Consider the following 21,240-nt stretch of genomic DNA (forward strand, 5'->3'; position numbering starts at 1 on the left):
GACATGCATGGCGCTCTAGCTATCATGGCTACTATGAATCACAAGGACCAGTCATCTGTGTGAAATCTCCTCTGTCACAGTCCTGTTGTGTGTCCAGAGAGACTGACAGAGTGACAGTTTATCAAGGTCTCACAGTTGTCATTAAACTGGCTTTATTTTAGAGAATGTAACATCACTCAGCAGTCACAACACACACAAAGAGACACGCACGCACGCAAACAAGAATGCATACACACACAAATACATAAGCACGTAAGCATGCACACACACACTGCCAGCATATGCAGAGTTTAGTGTAGCTTGACAGTTATGCTCTGAAACACACAACACCTGAGACAGATGGCACAGCATAATGGGTAGGCTACAGCTGATTGGCTGGGAGGGGAGAAGGGGAGGAGGGGAGAGGAGGGGAGGGGAGAGGAGGGAAGAGACTGGGAGGAGAGGAGGGGAGAGGAGGGGAAAGGAGGTGAGAGACTGGGAGGAGAGGAGGCGAGAGACTGGGAGGAGAGGAGGGGAGAAACTGGGAGTAGAGGAGGGGAGAGGAGGGGAGGGGAGAGGAGGCGAGAGACTGGGAGGAGAAAAGGGGAGAAGAGGAGAGAGACTGGGAGGAGAGGAGGGGAGAAACTGGGAGGAGAGGAGGGGAGAGAAGGGGAGAGACTGGGAGGAGAGGAGGGGGAAGACTGGGAGTAGAGGAGGGGAGAAACTGGGAGTAGAGGAGGGGAGAGGAGGGGAGGGGAGAGGAGGCGAGAGACTGGGAGGAGAGGAGGGGAGAGACTGGGATGAGAGGAGAGACTGGGAGGAGAGGAGGGGAGAGGAGAGGAGAGACTGGGAGTAGAGGAGGGGAGAGGAGAGGAGGGGAGAGACTGGGAGGAGAGGAAGGGAGAGGAAGGGAGAGACTGGGAGGAGAGGAGGGGAGAGGAGGGGAGAGACTGGGAGGAGAGGAAGGGAGAGGAAGGGAGAGACGGAGGAGAGGAGGGGAGAGGAAGGGAGAGACTGGGAGGAGAGGGGGGGAGAGACTGGGAGGAGAGGAGGGGAGAGACTGGGAGGAGAGGACGGGAGAGGAGGGGAGAGACTGGGAGGAGAGGAGGGGACAAGAGGGGAGAGACTGGGAGGAGAGGAAGGGAGAGACTGGGAAGAGAGGAGGGGAGAGGAGAGGAGAGGAAGGGAGAGACTGGGAGGAGAGGACGGGAGAGACTGGGAGGAGAGGAGGGGAGAGACTGGGATGAGAAGAGGGGAGAGACTGGGAGGAGAGGAGGGGAGAGGAGGGGAGAGACTGGGAGGAGAGGAGGGGAGAGGAGGGGAGAGACTGGGAGGAGAGGAAGGGAGAGGAAGGGAGAGACTGGGAGGAGAGGGGGGGAGAGACTGGGAGGAGAGGAGGGGAGAGACTGGGAGGAGAGGACGGGAGAGGAGGGGAGAGACTGGGAGGAGAGGAGGGGAGAAGAGGGGAGAGACTGGGAGGAGAGGAAGGGAGAGACTGGGAGGAGAGGAGGGGAGAGGAGAGGAAGGGAGAGACTGGGAGGAGAGGACGGGAGAGACTGGGAGGAGAGGACGGGAGAGACTGGGAGGAGAGGAGGGGAGAGGAGAGGAAGGGAGAGACTGGGAGGAGAGGACGGGAGAGACTGGGAGGAGAGGAGGGGAGAGGAGAGGAAGGGAGAGACTGGGAGGAGAGGACGGGAGAGACTGGGAGACTGGGAGGAGAGGACGGGAGAGACTGGGAGACTGGGAGGAGAAGAGGTAGGGATGGAGGTAGAGCACACCTGGTGTGGACAGGTGCGTCATTTATTTATTTTTTTGCACCGACAGAAAATGAAGCAGGTGAAACGTGTTTGCTTTGCTCTTGCTGCCATACAAGTATGCTTTTCAAATACCCTGACAAAATGAGAGTTAGAGACATTCAACACTCTCCTACTCTTTGTGTGACAAATCATTGTGTCTGTGTGTCTTTGTGTGTGTTGTCTGTCCATGTGCAGGTGTTTCCTACAGCCGTGGCTGAAAAGGCTTTTCACTGTGAAAGGACACAATGGCTACTCCTTACCCCTCTGCTGTCACCATGGCAATCAGTGAATGACTAACTGTGGTTGGTATGACAACTGATGTCTTGCACAAGACAGGACCTGTGAGCGGTGTGTGTGTGCAGGAAGTATGTATTGTGTGTGTGTTTATGTGTGCGCGTGCAACACTCACACAGTAGTACATGTACGTGCGTAGGTACGTTTGTGTGTGTGTGTGTGTGTGTGTGTGTGTGTGTGTGTGTGTGTGTGTGTGTGTGTGTGTGTGTGTGTGTGTGTGCAACGTTCTCTAACGAGCAGATTTTACTGGCTCATGTTCCATTTCTAAAGCTATTCCTGACACACACCTGGAACGTCATACCCTGTGACCCAGCGATCCTACCAAACCTCCAGCAACTCCCCCGTCTATTAGCCTGGATAGTCAACTCAATATCACTCTGTTTCACTACCGTGTCACTTGGTCTCCTTGACAACCTTGACAAACCCGCCCGTGGTAGTGTTATATGGTAATGTCGTGGTCCTCTGTAGCTCAGTTGGTAGAGCATGGCGCTTGCAATTCCAGGATAGACGGTTTGATTCCCGCGACCACCCATACATGAAAGAATGTATGACTGTAAGTGTCTGCTACCGTGCATTAGGAAAGTATTTAGACCCCTTGATATTTTGTTACGTTACAGCCTTATTCTAAAATAGATTAAAATGTTTTTTCCCTCATCAATCTACACACAAAACCCCATAATGACAAAGTAAAAACCGTTTTTTAGACATTTGAGCAAATATACACTCTACCGTTCAAAAGTTTGGGTTCATTTAGAAATGTCCTTGTTTTTGAAGGAGAAGCAGATTTTGTCAATTAAAATAACATCAAATGATCAGAAATACAGTGTAGACATTGTTAATGTTGTAAATGACTATTGTAGCTGGAAACGGCAGATTTTTTATGGAATATCTACCTAGGCGTACAGAGGCCCATTATCAGCAACCATCACTCCTGTGTTCCAATGGCACTTTGTGTTAGCTAATCCAAATGTATCACTTTAAAAGGCTAATTGATCATTAGAAAACTCTTTTGCAATTATGTTAGCACAGCTGAAAACTGTTGTCCTGATAAAAGAAGCAATAAAACTGGCCTTCTTTAGACTAGGCGAGTTTCTGAAGCATCAGCATTTGTGGGTTCGATTACAGGCTCAAAATGGCCAGAAACAAATAACTTTCTTCTGAAACTCGTTAGTCTATTCTTGATCTGAGAAATGAAGGCTATTCCATTCGAGAAATTGCCTCAGTACTTTGTTGAAGCAACTTTGGCAGAGATTACTGCCTCAAGTCTTCTTGGGTATGACGCTACAAGCCTGGCACACCTGTATTTGGGCAGTTTCTCCCATTCTTCTCTGCAGATCCTCTCCAGCTCTGTCAGGTTGGATGGGTAGCGACGCTGCACAGCTATTTTCAGGTTTCTCCAGAGACGTTCGATCGGGCTCAAGTCCGGGCTCTGGCTGGGCCACTCAAGGTCAATCAGAGACTTGTCCCGAAGCCACTCCTATGTTGGCTTGGCTGTGTGCTTAGGGTCGTTGTCCTGTTGGAAAACAAACCTTTGTCCCAGTCTGAGGTCCTGAGCACTCTGGAGCAGGTTTACATCAAGGATCTCTCTATACTTTTCTGTACTTTTTGCCATTCATCTCAATCCTGACTAGTCTCCCAGTTATTACCACTGAAAAACATCCCCACAGGATGATGCTGCCACCACCATGCTTCACCGTAGGGATGGTGCCAGGTTTCCTCCAGATGTGATGCTTCACATTCAGGCCAAGGAGTTCAATCTTGGTTTCATCAGACCAGAGAATCTTGTTTCTCATGGTCTGAGAGTCCTTTAGGTGCCTTTTGGCAAACTCCAAGTGGCTGTCATTTGCATTTTACTGAGCAGTGGCTTCCGTCTGGCCATTCTACCATATAGGCCTGATTGGTGGCGTGCTACAGAGATGGTTGTCCTTCTGGAAGGTTCTCCCATCTACACAGAGGAACTGTGGAGCTCTGTCAGCGTGACCATCGAGTTCTTGGTCACCTCCCTGACCAAGGCCCTTCTCCCCCGATTGCCCAGTTTGCCTAGAATGATGGAGGCCACTGTGTTGACCATGTTCTGTTATAATATCCACCCTGCACAGCCAGAAGAGGACTGGCCACCCCTCATAGCCTGGTTCCTCTCTAGGTTTCTTCCTAGGTTTTTGGCCTTTCTAGGGAGTTTTTCCTAGGGAGTTTTTCCTAGCCACCGTGCTTCTTTCACATGCATTGCTTGCTGTTTGGGGTTTTAGGCTGGGTTTCTGTACAGCACTTTGAGATATCAGCTGATGTACGAAGGGCTATATAATTACATTTGATTTGATTTGAGCTGTGCCTAGACACGATCCTGTCTCGGAGCTCTACGGAGAATTCCTTCGACCTCATGGCTTGGATGGAAAACTTATATAAATAATGTATTTCCGTGTTTTAGAATAAGGCTATATCGTAACAAAATGTGTAAAAAGCCAAGGGGTCTGAATACTTACCGAACGCACTGTAAATGGAACATGTTCCGTGTTGTCTTATATTTGTGCATCATTGTGAAGTTGATATTGTTTTTTCACACTATAGGGCCGACCAGAAGCGTACTGAACAGGCAATGATATTTTCTTTTACATTGTCTTTTTGAGGCATGGTCCCAGCAATTATGTTGAAAGAATAACCAGGCCAACCCAGTACAGCTATTCATTCACATGCATACACTATTCAGAGAATACATCATTTGACCTTTGAGCCCTTTACTCACCAGAATCTGAGCTGTACATGTAGACGAACTTGGTCCATCCGTAGTGGTCTATGACCCCCACCAGAGTGTCCTGTAGCTCAGGTCTCAGCTGGATCACAAACTGGTTGGCCGTCTCGATGGGGAAGGAAGGCGTGACGAAACACACGTGCAGCGCCCCGCAGAACGACATCAGCATATTGACCGTCTTCCTGTCGTAGAGGCCAATGATAGCATAGACACCTTTAGAGAACTGGGAACAGACTGGGGGGAGGAGAGTGGGAAGACGGAGCGAGAGAGAGAGGAAGGGGAGAGGGAGGGGGAGGAGAGTGGGAAGACAAAGAGAGAGAGAGGAAGGGGGAGAGGGAGGGGGAGGGGGAGGAGAGTGGGAAGATGGAGCGAGAGAGAGAGGGAGGGAGAGTGGGAAGACGAAGAGAGAGAGAGGAAGGGGGAGAGGGAGGAGGAGGGGGAGGAGAGTGGGAAGATGGAGAGAGAGAGGAAGGGGAGAGGGGAGAGGGAGGAAAGGAGAGAGGGAGAGAGAAGAAGAGGGGCGGGGGGAGAGGAAGAAGGGCGGGGGAGAGGAAGAGGGGGAGGGGGAGAAAAGAGATGACATTGTTAGACTTTCTGGCATTTAGGTTCACATTCGGAAGACCTGTCGATTGAAAACATAATGTTACATTGCAAGATAAATTCTGCACAGATTAGGGAAACTGTACATTTTAAGTACCGTTTATATGTAGCATGATGGGCTTTCTGTTTACTGTGAGAAGTGGAAATTGGAGGGATAGACAGATGTGGAAAAGAAAGGTGAAGAATGGACATGAGAGGTTAATCAATGGGTTCCACTCTGGGTTCCACTGACATTTCACTGACAGCAGTACTAATGATTCCTATGCCACTTACTTTTCTCTCTTTTCTGTCTCTCTCTCGCTCTTTCTGTCTCTCTCTCTCTCTCTCTCTCTCTCTCTCTCTCTCTCTCTCTCTCTCTCTCTCTCTCTCTCTCTCTCTCTCTCTCTCTCTCTCTCTCTCTCTCTCTCTCTCTTTCTTTCTCTCTCTCTCTCTCTCTCTCGCTCTCTCTCTCTCTCTCTCTCTCTCTCTCTCTCTCTCGCTCTCTCTCGCTCTCACCTGCTGCCTTGTTCTCTCTCTCTCTCTCCCTCTCATTCCCTGGTCTGCCACTGCCTCCCATTGAGCCAAAATGGCCTCCGTCTGTTTTGATCCTGTTACCTTCATTTTCGCTCTTACTATCTTTTCACTGCACTACAACACATATCTCTTCCTCTCTTTTCACTGCACCACAACACATATCTCTTCCTCTCTTTTCACTGCACCACAACACATATCTCTTCCTCTCTTTTCACTGCACTACAGCACATCTCTTCCTCTCTTTTCACTGCACTACAACACATATCTCTTCCTCTCTTTTCACTGCACTACAACACATATCTCTTCCTCTCTTTTCACTGCACCACAACACATCTCTCTTCCTCTCTTTTCACTGCACTACAACACATATCTCTTCCTCTCTTTTCACTGCACCACAACACATATCTCTTCCTCTCTTTTCACTGCACCACAACACATATCTCTTCCTCTCTTTTCACTGCACTACAACACATATCTCTTCCTCTCTTTTCACTGCACTACAACACATATCTCTTCTTCCCTTTTCACTGCACCACAACACATCTCTCTTCCTCTCTTTTCACTGCACTACAACACATATCTCTTCTTCCCTTTTCACTGCACCACAACACATCTCTCTTCCTCTCTTTTCACTGCACCACAACACATCTCTATCTCTGCTCTCTGCTCTGGCAGTGTGCTGCTCTCTTTTCCCTCTCAGGTCTGGTCTGCTCTGGCCTTTGCTGGTCTGGGGCTGGGTTATTTTCTGCTACGTCTTGTCTGTGGGTGGGCCAGGCCTCATGTTTCTCTGTATTCACCCAACAGATTGAGTCTCCAGCATGTTCAGCCTGTTCAAAGCCCAGGGCCAGATTACAGTGAGGGGAGGGGCAGAGGGGATGAAGGGGAGGGGCCGGGGGAAGGGAGGGGAGGGGCCGAGGGGAGGGGCAGAGGGAGGGAGGGAGGAGAGGGGAGAGACAGACAAATACGGCCGCTGCCCAATAGGCCTGCCCCACCGCAGAAAAAACAGCATTCTCCAGGCCACGTGTGTGTGTGTGTTTGTGTGTGTGTGTGTGTCTGTCTTCCAAATGTATGGTGACTCACCCTACGTAGAGCGCTCCCTGAAATAGACTAGCCTACTTGCACCTCGCCACTCAGAAATTGTACAATTGTAACAGACGACTCCCATGGTCACCCTCTGAAAAAGTACACCAGTACACGTGATACTCTGCTATTAATTCCCACTCTCTTGTAAATGTCATTTTGTAAGGCAAGATTACTGCACCCTCACCTCAACTGAAAGCCAATGGAAACCTTGATTTCACCATTTAACCATTCACACTCCTCAGCTCTTCTGGCATGATGACCTGATACCCTGGTATGATAAGTAATCCATATTCATATGATCAGTGATCTTCTGCCTGAGTCTGCTGCTCCAGTTATAGGCCTTAGAGACAGCAGGACCAGTACAGTACCACACCCTTAGAGACAGCAGCACCAGGACTATTACTGTACCAAACCCTTAGAAACAGCAGGACCAGTACAGTACCAAACCCTTAGAGACAGCAGGACCAGTACAGTACCAAACCCTTAGAGACAGCAGGACCAGTACAGTACCAAACCCTTAGAGACAGCAGGACCAGTACAGTACCAAACCCTTAGAGACAGCAGGACCAGTACAGTACCAAACCCTTAGAGACAGCAGGACCAGTACAGTACCACACCCTTAGAGACAGCAGGACCAGGACTATTACTGTACCAAACCCTTAGAGACAGCAGGACCAGTACAGTACCAAACCCTTAGAGACAGCAGCACCAGGACTATTACTGTACCAAACCCTTAGAAACAGCAGGACCAATACAGTACCAAACCCTTAGAGACAGCAGGACCAGTACAGTACCAAACCCTTAGAGACAGCAGGACCAGTACAGTACCAAACCCTTAGAGACAGCAGGACCAGTACAGTACCAAACCCTTAGAGACAGCAGGACCAGTACAGTACCAAACCCTTAGAGACAGCAGCACCAGGACTAGTACCAAACCCTTAGAGACAGCAGGACCAGTACAGTACCAAACCCTTAGAGACAGCAGGACCAGTACAGTACCACACCCTTAGAGACAGCAGGACCAGTACAGTACCAAACCCTTAGAGACAGCAGGACCAGTACAGTACCAAACCCTTAGAAACAGCAGGACCAGTACAGTACCAAACCCTTAGAGACAGCAGGACCAGTACAGTACCAAACCCTTAGAGACAGCAGGACCAGTACAGTACCAAACCCTTAGAGACAGCAGGACCAGTACAGTACCAAACCCTTAGAGACAGCAGGACCAGTACAGTACCAAACCCTTAGAGACAGCAGGACCAGTACAGTACCAAACCCTTAGAGACAGCAGGACCAGTACAGTACCAAACCCTTAGAGACAGCAGGACCAGTACAGTACCACACCCTTAGAGACAGCAGGACCAGGACTATTACTGTACCAAACCCTTAGAGACAGCAGGACCAGTACAGTACCAAACCCTTAGAGACAGCAGCACCAGGACTATTACTGTACCAAACCCTTAGAAACAGCAGGACCAATACAGTACCAAACCCTTAGAAACAGCAGGACCAATACAGTACCAAACCCTTAGAGACAGCAGGACCAGTACAGTACCAAACCCTTAGAGACAGCAGGACCAGTACAGTACCAAACCCTTAGAGACAGCAGGACCAGTACAGTACCAAACCCTTAGAGACAGCAGGACCAGTACAGTACCAAACCCTTAGAGACAGCAGCACCAGGACTATTACTGTACCAAACCCTTAGAAACAGCAAGACCAATACAGTACCAAACCCTTAGAGACAGCAGGACCAATACAGTACCAAACCCTTAGAGACAGCAGGACCAGTACAGTACCACACCCTTAGAGACAGCACTGTACTTAAATACAGATTGTGTAATGCAGTTTGTGGATCCTTTAGAATTGCAACCCTACAGTATGCAACAGGAAGTACTTGCTGATTGGTTCATTTTAGTCCTGAGCCTGGTACCAGCCAATGCCATGCTCCTGATGAGGGAGGACTTTTAGTGATCTTGACAGAACAGCAGTCAACTTCATGCTGATTCTGTCTTTGTACAGTACCAAACCCTTAGAGACAGCAGGACCAGTACAGTACCACACCCTTAGAGACAGCAGCACCAGGACTAGTACCGTACCACACCCTTCTCCTCCCTCATTAACCAGTGTTCCTCTGACAGGGAGAACACTGCTAAGTGTCAGAGCAGGCCCTGGCTGTGTGTATGTCCTGTTAGTGTAACTCTGGGTGGAGCATGACAGGAAGGGTCAGAGACTCAGAGACCCACAGAGTTACTAAAGACCCTTAACATCTGTCTACTCTGTCTGGCACACGCTCCTCTCCTCTCCTTGTTTTTTCCCCTCTCCTTTCTTCTCCTCTCCTCCACCCCTTGATCATCCACTCCCCTCCTCTCGTTTCATCTCCTCTTCTCCACCTCTCAATCATCATCCTCTCCTCTCCTCTCCTCTCCTCTCCTCTCCTCTCCTCTCCTCTCCTCTCCTCTCCTCTCCTCTCCTCTCCTCTCCTCTCCTCTCCTCTCCTCTCCTCTCCTCTCCTCTCCTCTGCCCTCCTCTCCTCTCCTCTCCTCTCCTCTCCTCTCCTCTCCTCTCCTCTCCTCTCCTCTCCTCTCCTCTCCTCTGCCCTCCTCTCCTCTCCTCTGCCCTCCTCTCCTCTCCTCTCCTCTCCTCTGCCCTCCTCTCCTCTCCTCTCCTCTGCCCTCCTCTCCTCTGCCCTCCTCTCCTCTCCTTTTGTTCCACCTCTCAGTCCCTCCTGAGGATATTTCTACACCCCATGAGGTCTTTCATCTTCTGTTTGGTAAAGCATGCTGATAGAGGATAATCTGTCTCATTGGAGCTGATTACCATAGAATCCTACAGTACGGAATACAGAGCGGTGGGAACTACTGTTTATACCATAGAATCTTACAGTACGGAATACAGAGCGGTGGGAACTACTGTTTATACCATAGAATCCTACAGTACGGAATTCAGAGCGGTGGGAACTACTGTTTATACCATAGAATCTTACAGTACGGAATACAGAGCGGTGGGAACTACTGTTTATACCATAGAATCCTACAGTACGGAATTCAGAGCGGTGGGAACTACTGTTTATACAATAGAACCCAAAGATCAGTGAAAATACTGTATTATACCATAGAACCAGAGAAACAGTGAGAAAATTGTATTATACCATAAAACCAGAAGATAAGTGGAACATAAAAGCACAGTTCTCCCCTCCAGCAGTGAACAGTGGAGTATTATACCATAGCAGGTTAAAGAGAACTTAAAGAGAACAGTGGAGTATTATACTATAGTAGGTTAAAGAGAACAGTGGAGTATTATACCATAGTAGGTTAAAGAGAACAGTGGAGTATTATACCATAGTAGGTTAAAGAGAACAGTGGAGTATTATACCATAGTAGGTTAAAGAGAACAGTGGAGTATTATACCATAGTAGGTTAAAGAGAACAGTGGAGTATTATACCATAGTAGGTTAAAGAGAACAGTGGACTATTATACCATAGTAGGTTAAAGAGAACAGTGGAGTATTATACCATAGTAGGTTAAAGAGAACAGTGGAGTATTATACTATAGTAGGTTAAAGAGAACAGTGGAGTATTATACCATAGTAGGTTAAAGAGAACAGTGGAGTATTATACTATAGTAGGTTAAAGAGAACAGTGGACTATTATACCATAGTAGGTTAAAGAGAACAGTGGAGTATTATACCATAGTAGGTTAAAGAGAACAGTGGAGTATTATACCATAGTAGGTTAAAGAGAACAGTGGAGTATTATACCATAGTAGGTTAAAGAGAACAGTGGAGTATTATACCACAGAGTAAAGAGAACAGTGTAGTATTATACCACAGAGTAAAGAGAAGAGTGGAGTATTATACCATAGTAGAGTACAGAGAACAGTGGAGTATTATACCACAGAGTAAAGAGAACAGTGGAGTATTATACCACAGAGTAAAGAGAAGAGTGGAGTATTATACCATAGTAGAGTACAGAGAACAGTGGAGTATTATACCATAGAGTAAAGAGAACAGTGGACTATTATACCATAGTAGGTTAAAGAGAACAGTGGAGTATTATACCATAGTAGAGTACAGAGAACAGTGGAGTATTATACCATAGAGTAAAGAGAACAGTGGACTATTATACCATAGTAGAGTACAGAGAACAGTGGAGTATTATACCACAGCGTAAAGACAACAGTGGAGTATTATACCACAGAGTAAAGAGAACAGTGGAGTATTATAACATAGAGTAAAGAGAACAGTGGAGTATTATACCATAGAGTAAAGGGAACAGTGGAGTGTTATACCACAGAGTAAAGAGAATAGTGGAGTACATTATTATCATTATTATTAAATATTATTAGTATTATTATTATAATAATAATAATAATTATTATTATTATTATTATTACAGAGTTCTAGACTCCCTTTCTCTCAGCTGTTCTCCCATATCACCTCTCTGAGTCTACTCCCCATACCATTGTTTGGTACTCTATATGCTCAGTACAGACCTATTTCCTGACCACATGGTGTCACGAGAGGTTCCAACAAACACAATCAGTAGCGTAACCGTACTACCGTGTCTGTGCTGTGGTCTTCATACCCATATACACAAATACAGCTTAGTCATGCCTGAAAACACGTACTAACGGAACACAAAAACATTCACACACACTCCCCCCACTCCAGGGACTTGCGTGCCATTACTCTCCACACGTACTGAAAGCACAGACCGCTCTGGGAATTCCACTGCAACAGGAGCGTTGGTCCAGTGGGAGCGACGGAGCTGATCGGGAGTTCTAGGTTCTAGGCCAGCCTTACATAATGGATCATTTCTAATAAGTCTCCCCGTTAGGGAAGATACATGTTAACAGATGTCAGCATTCCAAATAACACCCTTTTCCCTTGATGGTAAACTACTATTGTCCAGAGCCCTATGGAGGCCCTATGGTTTCTGGTCAAAAGTAGTGCAGTAAATAGGGAATAGGGTGCCATTTGGTAAAGATGTATACAGATGACTAGAGAATAGGATATGGAAATAATGGTGTTCTGTTGTGTATCTGTCCTGTCACGAGTCACGCTCTCTCAATGCAGGCTGGATAGTGTGGTAGCATTAATGATCTATGTTAATGGTATATAACCAATATTTTATCTCATCTGTCATAGGCACTGTGTGTTTTTGTGTGAGTGTGTATGTGTGTGTGTGTGTGTGTGTGTGTGTGTGTGTGTGTGTGTGTGAGTGTGTGTGTGTGTGAGTGTGTGTGTGTGTGTGTGTGTGTGTTTGGTCTATAATATCCATGGTCTGTATCTCTGTGTTTCTGTGGCTGGTATCCTTTATAATATCCATGGTCTGTATCTCTGTGTTTCTGTGGCTGGTATCCTTTATAATATCCATGGTCTGTATCTCTGTGTTTCTGTGGCTGGTATCATTTATAATATCCATGGTCTGTATCTCTGTGTTTCTGTGGCTTGTAGCAAACCACATCCAGATCAATACAGTGTCGTGTCTTTGGCATCATTAAAACGGAAGACATGTTTATCAAATAACTCTCTGTAATTATTATTACGCGATTAAACTGATTAATCGTGTAACTGTAATTAACTAGGAGGTCGGGGCACCAAGGAAACTATTCAGATTACAAAGTTATAATTTTCCTAATATAACTTTCAGATATCATAATATCTGATCTCTGAGTCTTCTGATTTAATGACGTATTCTTTACCTCGTCAGTCTCATTCCAAACGTCGTAAATTGTTGGTTATCTGCACGAACCCAGTCTTCACTACATCAATTGAGTCATCCATACATCAATTGTCTTAAAATCATTGATTTACTAACTAAATAATTCACAGAAATGCATAACATACAGATATGGTTACAAGGAAATGGTGGGAGAATGTGCCCTAGTGGGCTAAACCGGCATGGCGGCTTGTTAGACAAAAGGGGAGTGTGGGTCAGCTGAGAAGGCACTACAGAGTTGATAAACATTAACAATTGAAATGCTAACCCTTTGCACATGAACGCTCACTCATTCGGGAACAATTGCAATCAATATATATATTTACGCTCAGTGTGTCGTCGGGATCTTTGTTGAAAAGTTCTGTTCTGTTGGAGAGTTTTGTCCTCGCGTTCTTTCTCTCTCTCGGTTAGAATGGATATTTCAAAGTGACATTCATTAATGTCGTTATAGGACGGATGTTTCGTTGGTCTTCGCGTTCAATGATACCGAATTCCTAGCTGCAGACTAGTAATTAATATCAAAGACTTGTTATTATTCTGTCGGTATCAATAGTCTAAGAGTTTAACCACGTGGTATGGTTAAGGTTCAGAACGAGGAATGCATGGTCAAACCTTGGCCCTCTCTCCTCGAGGTAAGCTGATTGAAACCCTGGGTGGGGGTTATATTCGTAATGACAGAAAAAGGCTGTCTCATGACGCCAGGTCATGGGGGCGTGGGGGCGTGCCGATGGGGGCGTGCCGATGACTTGGTAAAACTTTAAACAGAAAATACAATTCTCTCACATTAACATCTTACAAGCATCACAACATATTCCAAATAGCTTTATCCTTATTCATTAATTTTATACAACCATTAGATGTAAGTCTCACAATTGAGGCTATGATATAAACAGAGCCATGGTAATGTAGCCGTATTGTCTCTCATGAGTTTCACAAAATTGTGCCAAACGGACCAGTTCGTAGCTGGATTCTTCACCGATCTTTTATACCTTCTCCAGAACATAAATGTCGTTCGGTTCTCCAGTCCTGTGAGGTGGAAGAATTCCTAGGTTCTTTCTATGAAACCCACTCTCTCTGTATACTGTGGCCATGAGGCGGGACATTTTCTTAGGTATTTACGACCACTCTCACAGGGCCTGAGTAGGGGGAGGTAGGGGGATGGTACATAGAAAACCCAAAGAGGGCAATGTCATGACAACAGTATAATCATGAGGTGCTACATTGAACAGCTAAAACCCAGCGGAAACCCTTTCAGCCGGAGTCTATCCACAGTGTTTACTCACGTCCCCCAGCCCCCACACACCCTTAGTACGACAAACAATCAACCTTGCTGTATGTGTGTAAAACAGCCAATGTCACCTCTGAACCACAGGACCAATGCTATTTTACAGAAGCCAAAGGCACGCAATGGGGCTGTTTCTCCCTTGTATAATCCTTGAAAGAGGGAACACACACACACACACGCACACACGCACGCACACACACGCACACACACACACACACACAAACACACACACACACACAGAGAGAGAGAAAAGGCATATGCTTTAAAGTATATTCATCATAGCTGCATTAATGCATGAAGAACTATGTTAATTTATGTCTGATACATGAATAGCCTAGATGAGCACTGATTTAACTTGCTAAATGAGCATGTCCAAAGCAGTGTCACATAATGAGGCTAGATATTGTTTTACATATGATTCATTATGGTAGTTGTGTTTCATGTCTAGACTCATTTATCTGTGTATAGGCTAGCTGCAGTGTGTGTGTGTGTGTGTGTGTGTGTGTGTGTGTGTGTGTGTGTGTGTGTGTGTGTGTGTGTGTGTGTGTGTGTGTGTGTGTGTGTGTGTGTGTGTGTGTGTGTGTGTGTGTGTGTGTGTGTGTGTCAGCTAGCTGCAGTGATCCAATGACAACATGGGCAGAGGGTCTTTACAGTCGCATCTCAACACCAGTAGGGTTAAAGGTCACATAATAAGCTTTACAGAGGGATATATACATGTTTGTCTCTGTACAAATGACCTGTCCCTAGCGCACGCACACACACACACACACACACACACACGCACACACGCACACACACACACACACACACACACACACACTTCCCCCTTTGTCACAACTGTCAGATAATGTGTCTAACACAGAGTAGAGCATTCTGTAGTTCCCCTGATTCTGTTGTTGTTCTGATAGCTAATCCTCTGTGATTAGATCCCTCACACCAGTCGTCAATAATATTTGTATTTGTATTTATTATGGATCCCCATTAGCTGCTGCCACGGCAGTGGGTACTCTTCCTGGGATCTGGCCAAATTAAGGCAGTTATACAATTTTAAAAACATTCCAATACATTCATTACAGAATTCACAACACACTAAGTGTGTACCCTCAGGCCCATAAATCCATGTGTACGTGTGTATGTTATCATGTGTGTGTATGCCTATGTCTGTGTTACTTCACAGTCCCCGCTGTTCCATAAGGTGTATTTTTACCTGCTTTTTAAATCTGATTTTACTGCTTGCATCAGTTACCTGATGTGGAATAGAGTTCCATGTAGTCATGGCTCTATGTAGTACTGTGCGCCTCCCATAGTCTGTTCTGGACTTGGGGACTGTGAAGAGACCTCTTGTGTGTCATGTCTTGTGGGGTAAGCATGGGTGTCCAAGCTGTGTGCTAGTATTTCAAAAGACAGCACGGTACCTTCAGCTTGTCAACACCTCTTAAAAAACAAGTAATGAGGAAGTCAATCTCTCTTCCACTTTGAGCCATGAGAGATTGACATGCATGTCATTAATGTTTGCTCTCCGTGTACTTTTAAGGGCCCAGCCGTGCTGCCCTGTTCTGAGCCAAATGCAATTTTCCCAAGTCCCTCTTTGTGGCACCTAACCACACGACTGAACAGTAGTCCAGGTGCGACAAAACCAGGGCCTGTATGACCTGCATGGTTGATAGTGTTATTAAGAAGTCAGAGCAGCACTTTACTATGGACAGACTTCTCCCCATCCTAGCTAATGTTGTATCAATATGTTTTGACCATGACAGTTTACAATCCAGGGTTACTCCAAGCAGTTTAGTCACTTCAACTTGCTCAATTTCCACATTAGTCAATATCGAGATTCAGTTGAGGTTTAGGGTTTAGTGAATGACTTGTCCCAAATACAATGCTTTTCGTTTTGGAAATATTTAGGACTAACTTATTCCTTGCTACCCATTCCGAAATGAACTACAGCTCTTTGTTAAGTGTTACAGTCATTTCAGCCGCTGTAGTAGCTGACGTGTATAGTGTGGAGGCATTTGCATACATAGACACACTGGCTTTACTCAAAGCCAGTGGCATGTCGTTAGTAAAGATTGAAAAAAGCAAGGGGCCTAAACAGCTGCCCTGGGGAATTCCTGCTTCTACCTGGATTATGTTTGGGAGGCTTCCATTAAAGAACACCCTCTGTGTTCTGTTAGACAAGTAACTCTTTGTCCACAACATAGAAGGGGGTGTAAAGCCATAACACATACATTTTTCCAGCAGCAGACTATGATCGATAATGTAAAAAGCTTCACTGAAGTCTAACAAGACAGTCCCCACAATAATTTTATCATCAATTTCTCAGCCAATCATCAGTCATTTGTGTAAGTGCCGTGCTTGTTGAGTGTCCTTCCCAATATGCATGCTGAATGTCTGTTGTTAATTTGCTTTTTTCTGTGAAATAGCATTGTATTTGGACAAACAATTTTTTCCAGAAGTTTAATAAGGGTTGGTAACAGGCTGATTGGTAGGCTATTTGAGCCAGTAAAGGGGGGTTTACTGGGAAGTGGAATGACTTCATAATATAATATAAATACTGTTACACATACACACGCATGAAAGCAAGCATGCACCCACACACCCTGTGCCTGCTTTTGAATAATCCCTCAGGTGGTTGGTGGTAGAGGCAGGAGGACCTCTCTATCTCCCTTCCTCCTCCTCCTAATTCTTTCTCTCACTCTCTGACTCACTCTGTGACTCACACACTGCTCTCTATCTGTCCGTCTCAGTCTCAGCCTGTTAGCACAAGGAGCAGGAAGCTGAGCTGTAGTGCTGTGTGTGTGTGTGTGTGTGTGTGTGTGTGTGTGTGTGTGTGTGTGTGTGTGTGTGTGTGTGTGTGTGTGTGTGTGTGTGTGTGTGTGTGTGTGTGTGTCTGTGTCTGTGTCTGTGTGTGTGTGTGTCTGTGTGTGTGTGTGTGTGTGTGTGTGTGTGTGTGTGTGTGTGTGTGTGTGTCTGTGTGTGTCTGTGTGTGTGTGTGTGTGTGTCTGTGTGTGTGTGTGTGTGTCTGTGTGTGTGTATTCTAAATCAAAAAACCCATGTCGCGGTAATTAACAAAACATCCAAACATCATCAGCCACAGTTTACCCATAGGAGCAGTATCCAAAGGAGCTGTAACTAAAGGAGCTGTAACTAAAGGAGCTGTATCTAAAGGAGCTGTATCTAAAGGAGCTGTAACTAAAGGAGCTGTAACTAAAGGAGCTGTATCTAAAGTAGCTGTATCTAAAGGAGCTGTATCTAAAGGAGCTGTAACTAAAGGAGCTGTAACTAAAGGAGCTGTATCCAAAGGAGCTGTATCCAAAGGAGCTGTAATTAAAAGAGCTGTAACAAAAGGAGCTGTATCTAAAGGAGCTGTATACAAAGGAGCTGTAACTAAAGGAGCTGTATCTAAAGGAGCTGTAACTAAAGGAGCTGTATCCAAAGGAGCTGTAACTAAAGGAGCTGTAACTAAAGGAGCTGTAACTAAAGGAGCTGTAACTAAAGGAGCTGTATCTAAAGGAGCTGTATACAAAGGAGCTGTAACTAAAGGAGCTGTAACTAAAGGAGCTGTAACTAAAGGAGCTGTATCTAAAGGAGCTGTATCTAAAGGAACTGTAACTAAAGGAGCTGTATACAAAGGAGCTGTATCTAAAGGAGCTGTATCCAAAGGAGCTGTATCCAAAGGAGCTGTAACAAAAGGAGCTGTATCTAAAGGAGCTGTATCTAAAGGAGCTGTAACTAAAGGAGCTGTAACTAAAGGAGCTGTAACTAAAGGAGCTGTATCCAAAGGAGCTGTATCTAAAGGAGCCGTATCTAAAGGAGCTGTAACTAAAGGAGCTGTAACTAAAGGAGCTGTAACTAAAGGAGCTGTAACTAAAGGAGCTGTATCTAAAGGAGCTGTAACTAAAGGAGCTGTATCTAAAGGAGCTGTATCTAAAGGAGCTGTAACTAAAGGGGCTGTTTCTAAAGGAGCTGTATCTAAAGGAGTTGTAACTAAAGGAGCTGTAACTAAAGGAGCTGTATCTAAAGGAGCTGTATCTAAAGGAGCTGTAACTAAAGGAGCTGTATCTAAAGGAGCTGTAACTAAAGGAGCTGTAACTAAAGGAGCTGTAACTAAAGGAGCTGTATCTAAAGAGCTGTTTCTAAAGGAGCTGTATCTAAAGGAACTGTAACTAAAGGAGCTGTTTCTAAAGGAGCTGTATCTAAAGGAACTGTAACTAAAGGAGCTGTAACTAAAGGAGCTGTTTGTAAAGGAGCTGTTTGTAAAGGAGCTGTATCTAAAGGAACTGTATCTAAAGGAGCTGTATCTAAAGGAACTGAAACTAAAGGAGCTGTATCTAAAGGAACTGAAACTAAAGGAACTGTATCAAAAGGAGCTGTATCTAAAGGAGCTGTAACTAAAAGAGCTGTAACTAAAGGAGCTGTATCTAAAGGAGCTGTAACTAAAGGAGCTGTAACTAAAGGAGCTGTATCTAAAGGAACTGTATCTAAAGGAGCTGTATCTAAAGGAACTGAAACTAAAGGAGCTGTATCTAAAGGAGCTGTATCTAAAGGAGCTGTATCTAAAGGAACTGAAACTAAAGGAGCTGTATCTAAAGGAGCTGTATCTAAAGGAGCTGTATCTAAAGGAACTGTATCTAAAGGAGCTGTATCTAAAGGAACTGAAACTAAAGGAGCTGTATCCAAAGGAGCTGTATCTAAAGGAGCTGTAACTAAAGGAGCTGTATCTAAAGGAGCTGTATCTAAAGGAGCTGTATCTAAAGGAGCTGTATCTAAAGGAGCTGTAACTAAAGGAGCTGTAACTAAAGGAACTGTATCTAAAGGAGCTGTAACTAAAGGAGCTGTATCCAAAGGAGCTGTAACTAAAGGAGCTGTAACTAAAGGAGCTGTATCTAAAGGAGCTGTATCTAAAGGAACTGTAACTAAAGGAGCTGTATCTAAAGGAACTGTAACTAAAGGAGCTGTATCCAAAGGAGCTGTAACTAAAGGAGCTGTAACTAAAGGAGCTGTAACTAAAGGAGCTGTATCCAAAGGAACTGTATCTAAAGGAGCTGTATCTAAAGGAGCTGTAACTAAAGGAGCTGTAACTAAAGGAGCTGTAACTAAAGGAGCTGTAACCAAAGGAGCTGTATCCAAAGGAACTGTATCTAAAGGAGCTGTATCTAAAGGAGCTGTAACTAAAGGACCTGTATCTAAAGAGCTGTATCTAAAGGAGCTGATACACAACACAGAGGAGAGGAGGAGAGTCTTTTGCAGAAACATTGCATTATATGAAACTGGTCCAAGAAATGTGACAAGACGGCTGTATTGAAGCTCTTGTTTTTCTGTATGGGGGCGGTACTACTTGGCTTTGCCTCGCTGCCTGCCCGCCTCTCTGTCCTCCTTCCCTGCCTGCCTGACTCTCTGTTCTCCTTCCCTGCCTGCCTGACTCTCTGTTCTCCTTCCCTGCCTGCCTGACTCTCTGTCCTCCTTCCCTGCCTGCCTGACTCTCTGTTCTCCTTCCCTGCCTGCCTGACTCTCTGTCCTCCTTCCCTGCCTGCCTGACTCTCTGTTCTCCTTCCCTCCATCCCTGCCTGCCTGCGCGCCACTCTGTCCTCCTTCCCTGCCTGCCCGCCTCTCTGTCCTCCTTCCCTGCCTGCCTGACTCTCTGTCCTCCTTCCCTGCCTGCCTGACTCTCTGTCCTCCTTCCCTGCCTGCCTGACTCTCTGTTCTCCTTCCCTCCATCCCTGCCTGCCTGCCTGACTCTCTGTCCTCCTTCCCTGCCTGCCTGCCCGCCTCTCTGTCCTCCTACCCTGCCTGCCTGACTCTCTGTCCTCCTTCCCTCCATCCCTGCCTGCCTGCCAGCCTCTCTGTCCTCCTTCCCTGCCTGCCTGACTCTCTGTTCTCCTTCCCTGCCTGCCTGACTCTCTGTCCTCCTTCCCTCCATCCCTGCCTGCCTGCGCGCCACTCTGTCCTCCTTCCCTGCTTGCCTGCCCGCCTCTCTGTCCTCCTACCCTGCCTACCTGCCTGACTCTCTGCCTGGGTGCCCAGGCCCCCCACGCACCCATGTACCCCTTGGAGAGAATCTCTCCGGAGAGACTCGCTCAGCCTCACTGTTCCCTGGTAAACACTGCATAAAGCTTTTAGAGCAAGGACACTCGAGGAAGATTTACCACTGAGCGGCTTTAAAAGAGCAATATAACACTGCTTTACCTCTACTGCTCCCTCTGTGAGTTGGAGAGAGACGTGGGTGGGGGGAGAGAGGGAGAGAGAAATAGAAAGAAAAAGGAGGCAGAGAGAAATGACAGACACAGATGCAGAGACAGAGACAGAAAGTCGGATACACAGGAGAACACATAGCGATATATCCAGATACAACAAACAGGTTTCAGATCAGGGCATCTGGGAACAGGATAAGACGCAGAGATATCGCCAGCGACTCCAAACAGGTTTCAGATCAGGGCATCTGGGACCAGAACAGAAGAGAGATCACAGCTGCTGACCAACTAACGGCCCTCAGATTAATGTCAAGGAGCTAAAGGACCACCATGGGATTACGTTCTAGGCCTGCACAGTACTGGTAGAAGCAGTCACTCTGGAGTGAGACACAGAGACACAGAGAGACAGAGGCATTAGCCTGCAATAGAGAGAGGGGTAGAAAGAGGTAGAGAGAGAGAGAGAGAGGGGGGGGGTAGAAAGAGGTAGAGAGATAGAGGGAGGGGTAGAGAGAGAGAGAGTGAGAGAGGGAGAGAAAGAGAGAGAGACTGTTGGGAACAAAGGAAGCCGATGTCAGCCTAGCTGTAGAATGTCATGGACTTCACAGCTCTCTCTCTCTCTCTCTCTCTCTCTCTCTCTCTCTCTCTCTCTCTCTCTCTCTCTCCCCCCCCCCCCCTCTCTCTCTCTCTCTCTCCCCTTCTGCCAACTGCTCTGGTCCAGTCTTTTTTTTCTCCTCCTTTGTTCTATCTCTCTAGCCCTCTAGCACGTATTCTCTTTTTCTCTCTCATTCTATCATCCTGTCTCTCACAAACTCCCTCCCTCCCTCTCTCTCACACAGTGATAAAACAATGGCGTTTCAACACCTAATTAGTCCAGTAATTGAAGGTGTGAGACGATGCAAGGCGAGATGCTCCACTCCTGTTATCCCTCCCTCCATCTCACCCTGTCCTGCTGTCTCTCCCTCTCTCTCTCCCTCCCTCTCTCCCTCCCTCCCTGTTCTGCTGTATCACCCTCTCTCCACTCTCCCTGTCCTGC

At 46.3% G+C, this 21,240-nt stretch overlaps 1 protein-coding gene across 3 annotated transcripts in view; it reads right to left on the reverse strand.

Annotated features, from left to right (window-relative positions):
• LOC106604348 (glutamate receptor 1) overlaps window positions 1-21,240 on the reverse strand; it is a 171,646-nt gene that overhangs the window by 130,882 nt on the left and 19,524 nt on the right. For all 3 annotated transcript variants that reach the window (XM_045717945.2, XM_045717944.2, XM_045717946.2), the window contains exon 3: window positions 4,810-5,049. In XM_045717945.2, the coding sequence (XP_045573901.1) occupies window positions 4,810-5,049 (240 nt within the window). The remainder of the gene's footprint in view (window positions 1-4,809; window positions 5,050-21,240) is intronic.

Source organism: Salmo salar, chromosome 05 (assembly GCF_965601325.2).
Source record: "Salmo salar chromosome 05, fSalSal1, whole genome shotgun sequence".
NCBI classification, from domain to species: Eukaryota; Metazoa; Chordata; class Actinopteri; order Salmoniformes; family Salmonidae; genus Salmo; species Salmo salar.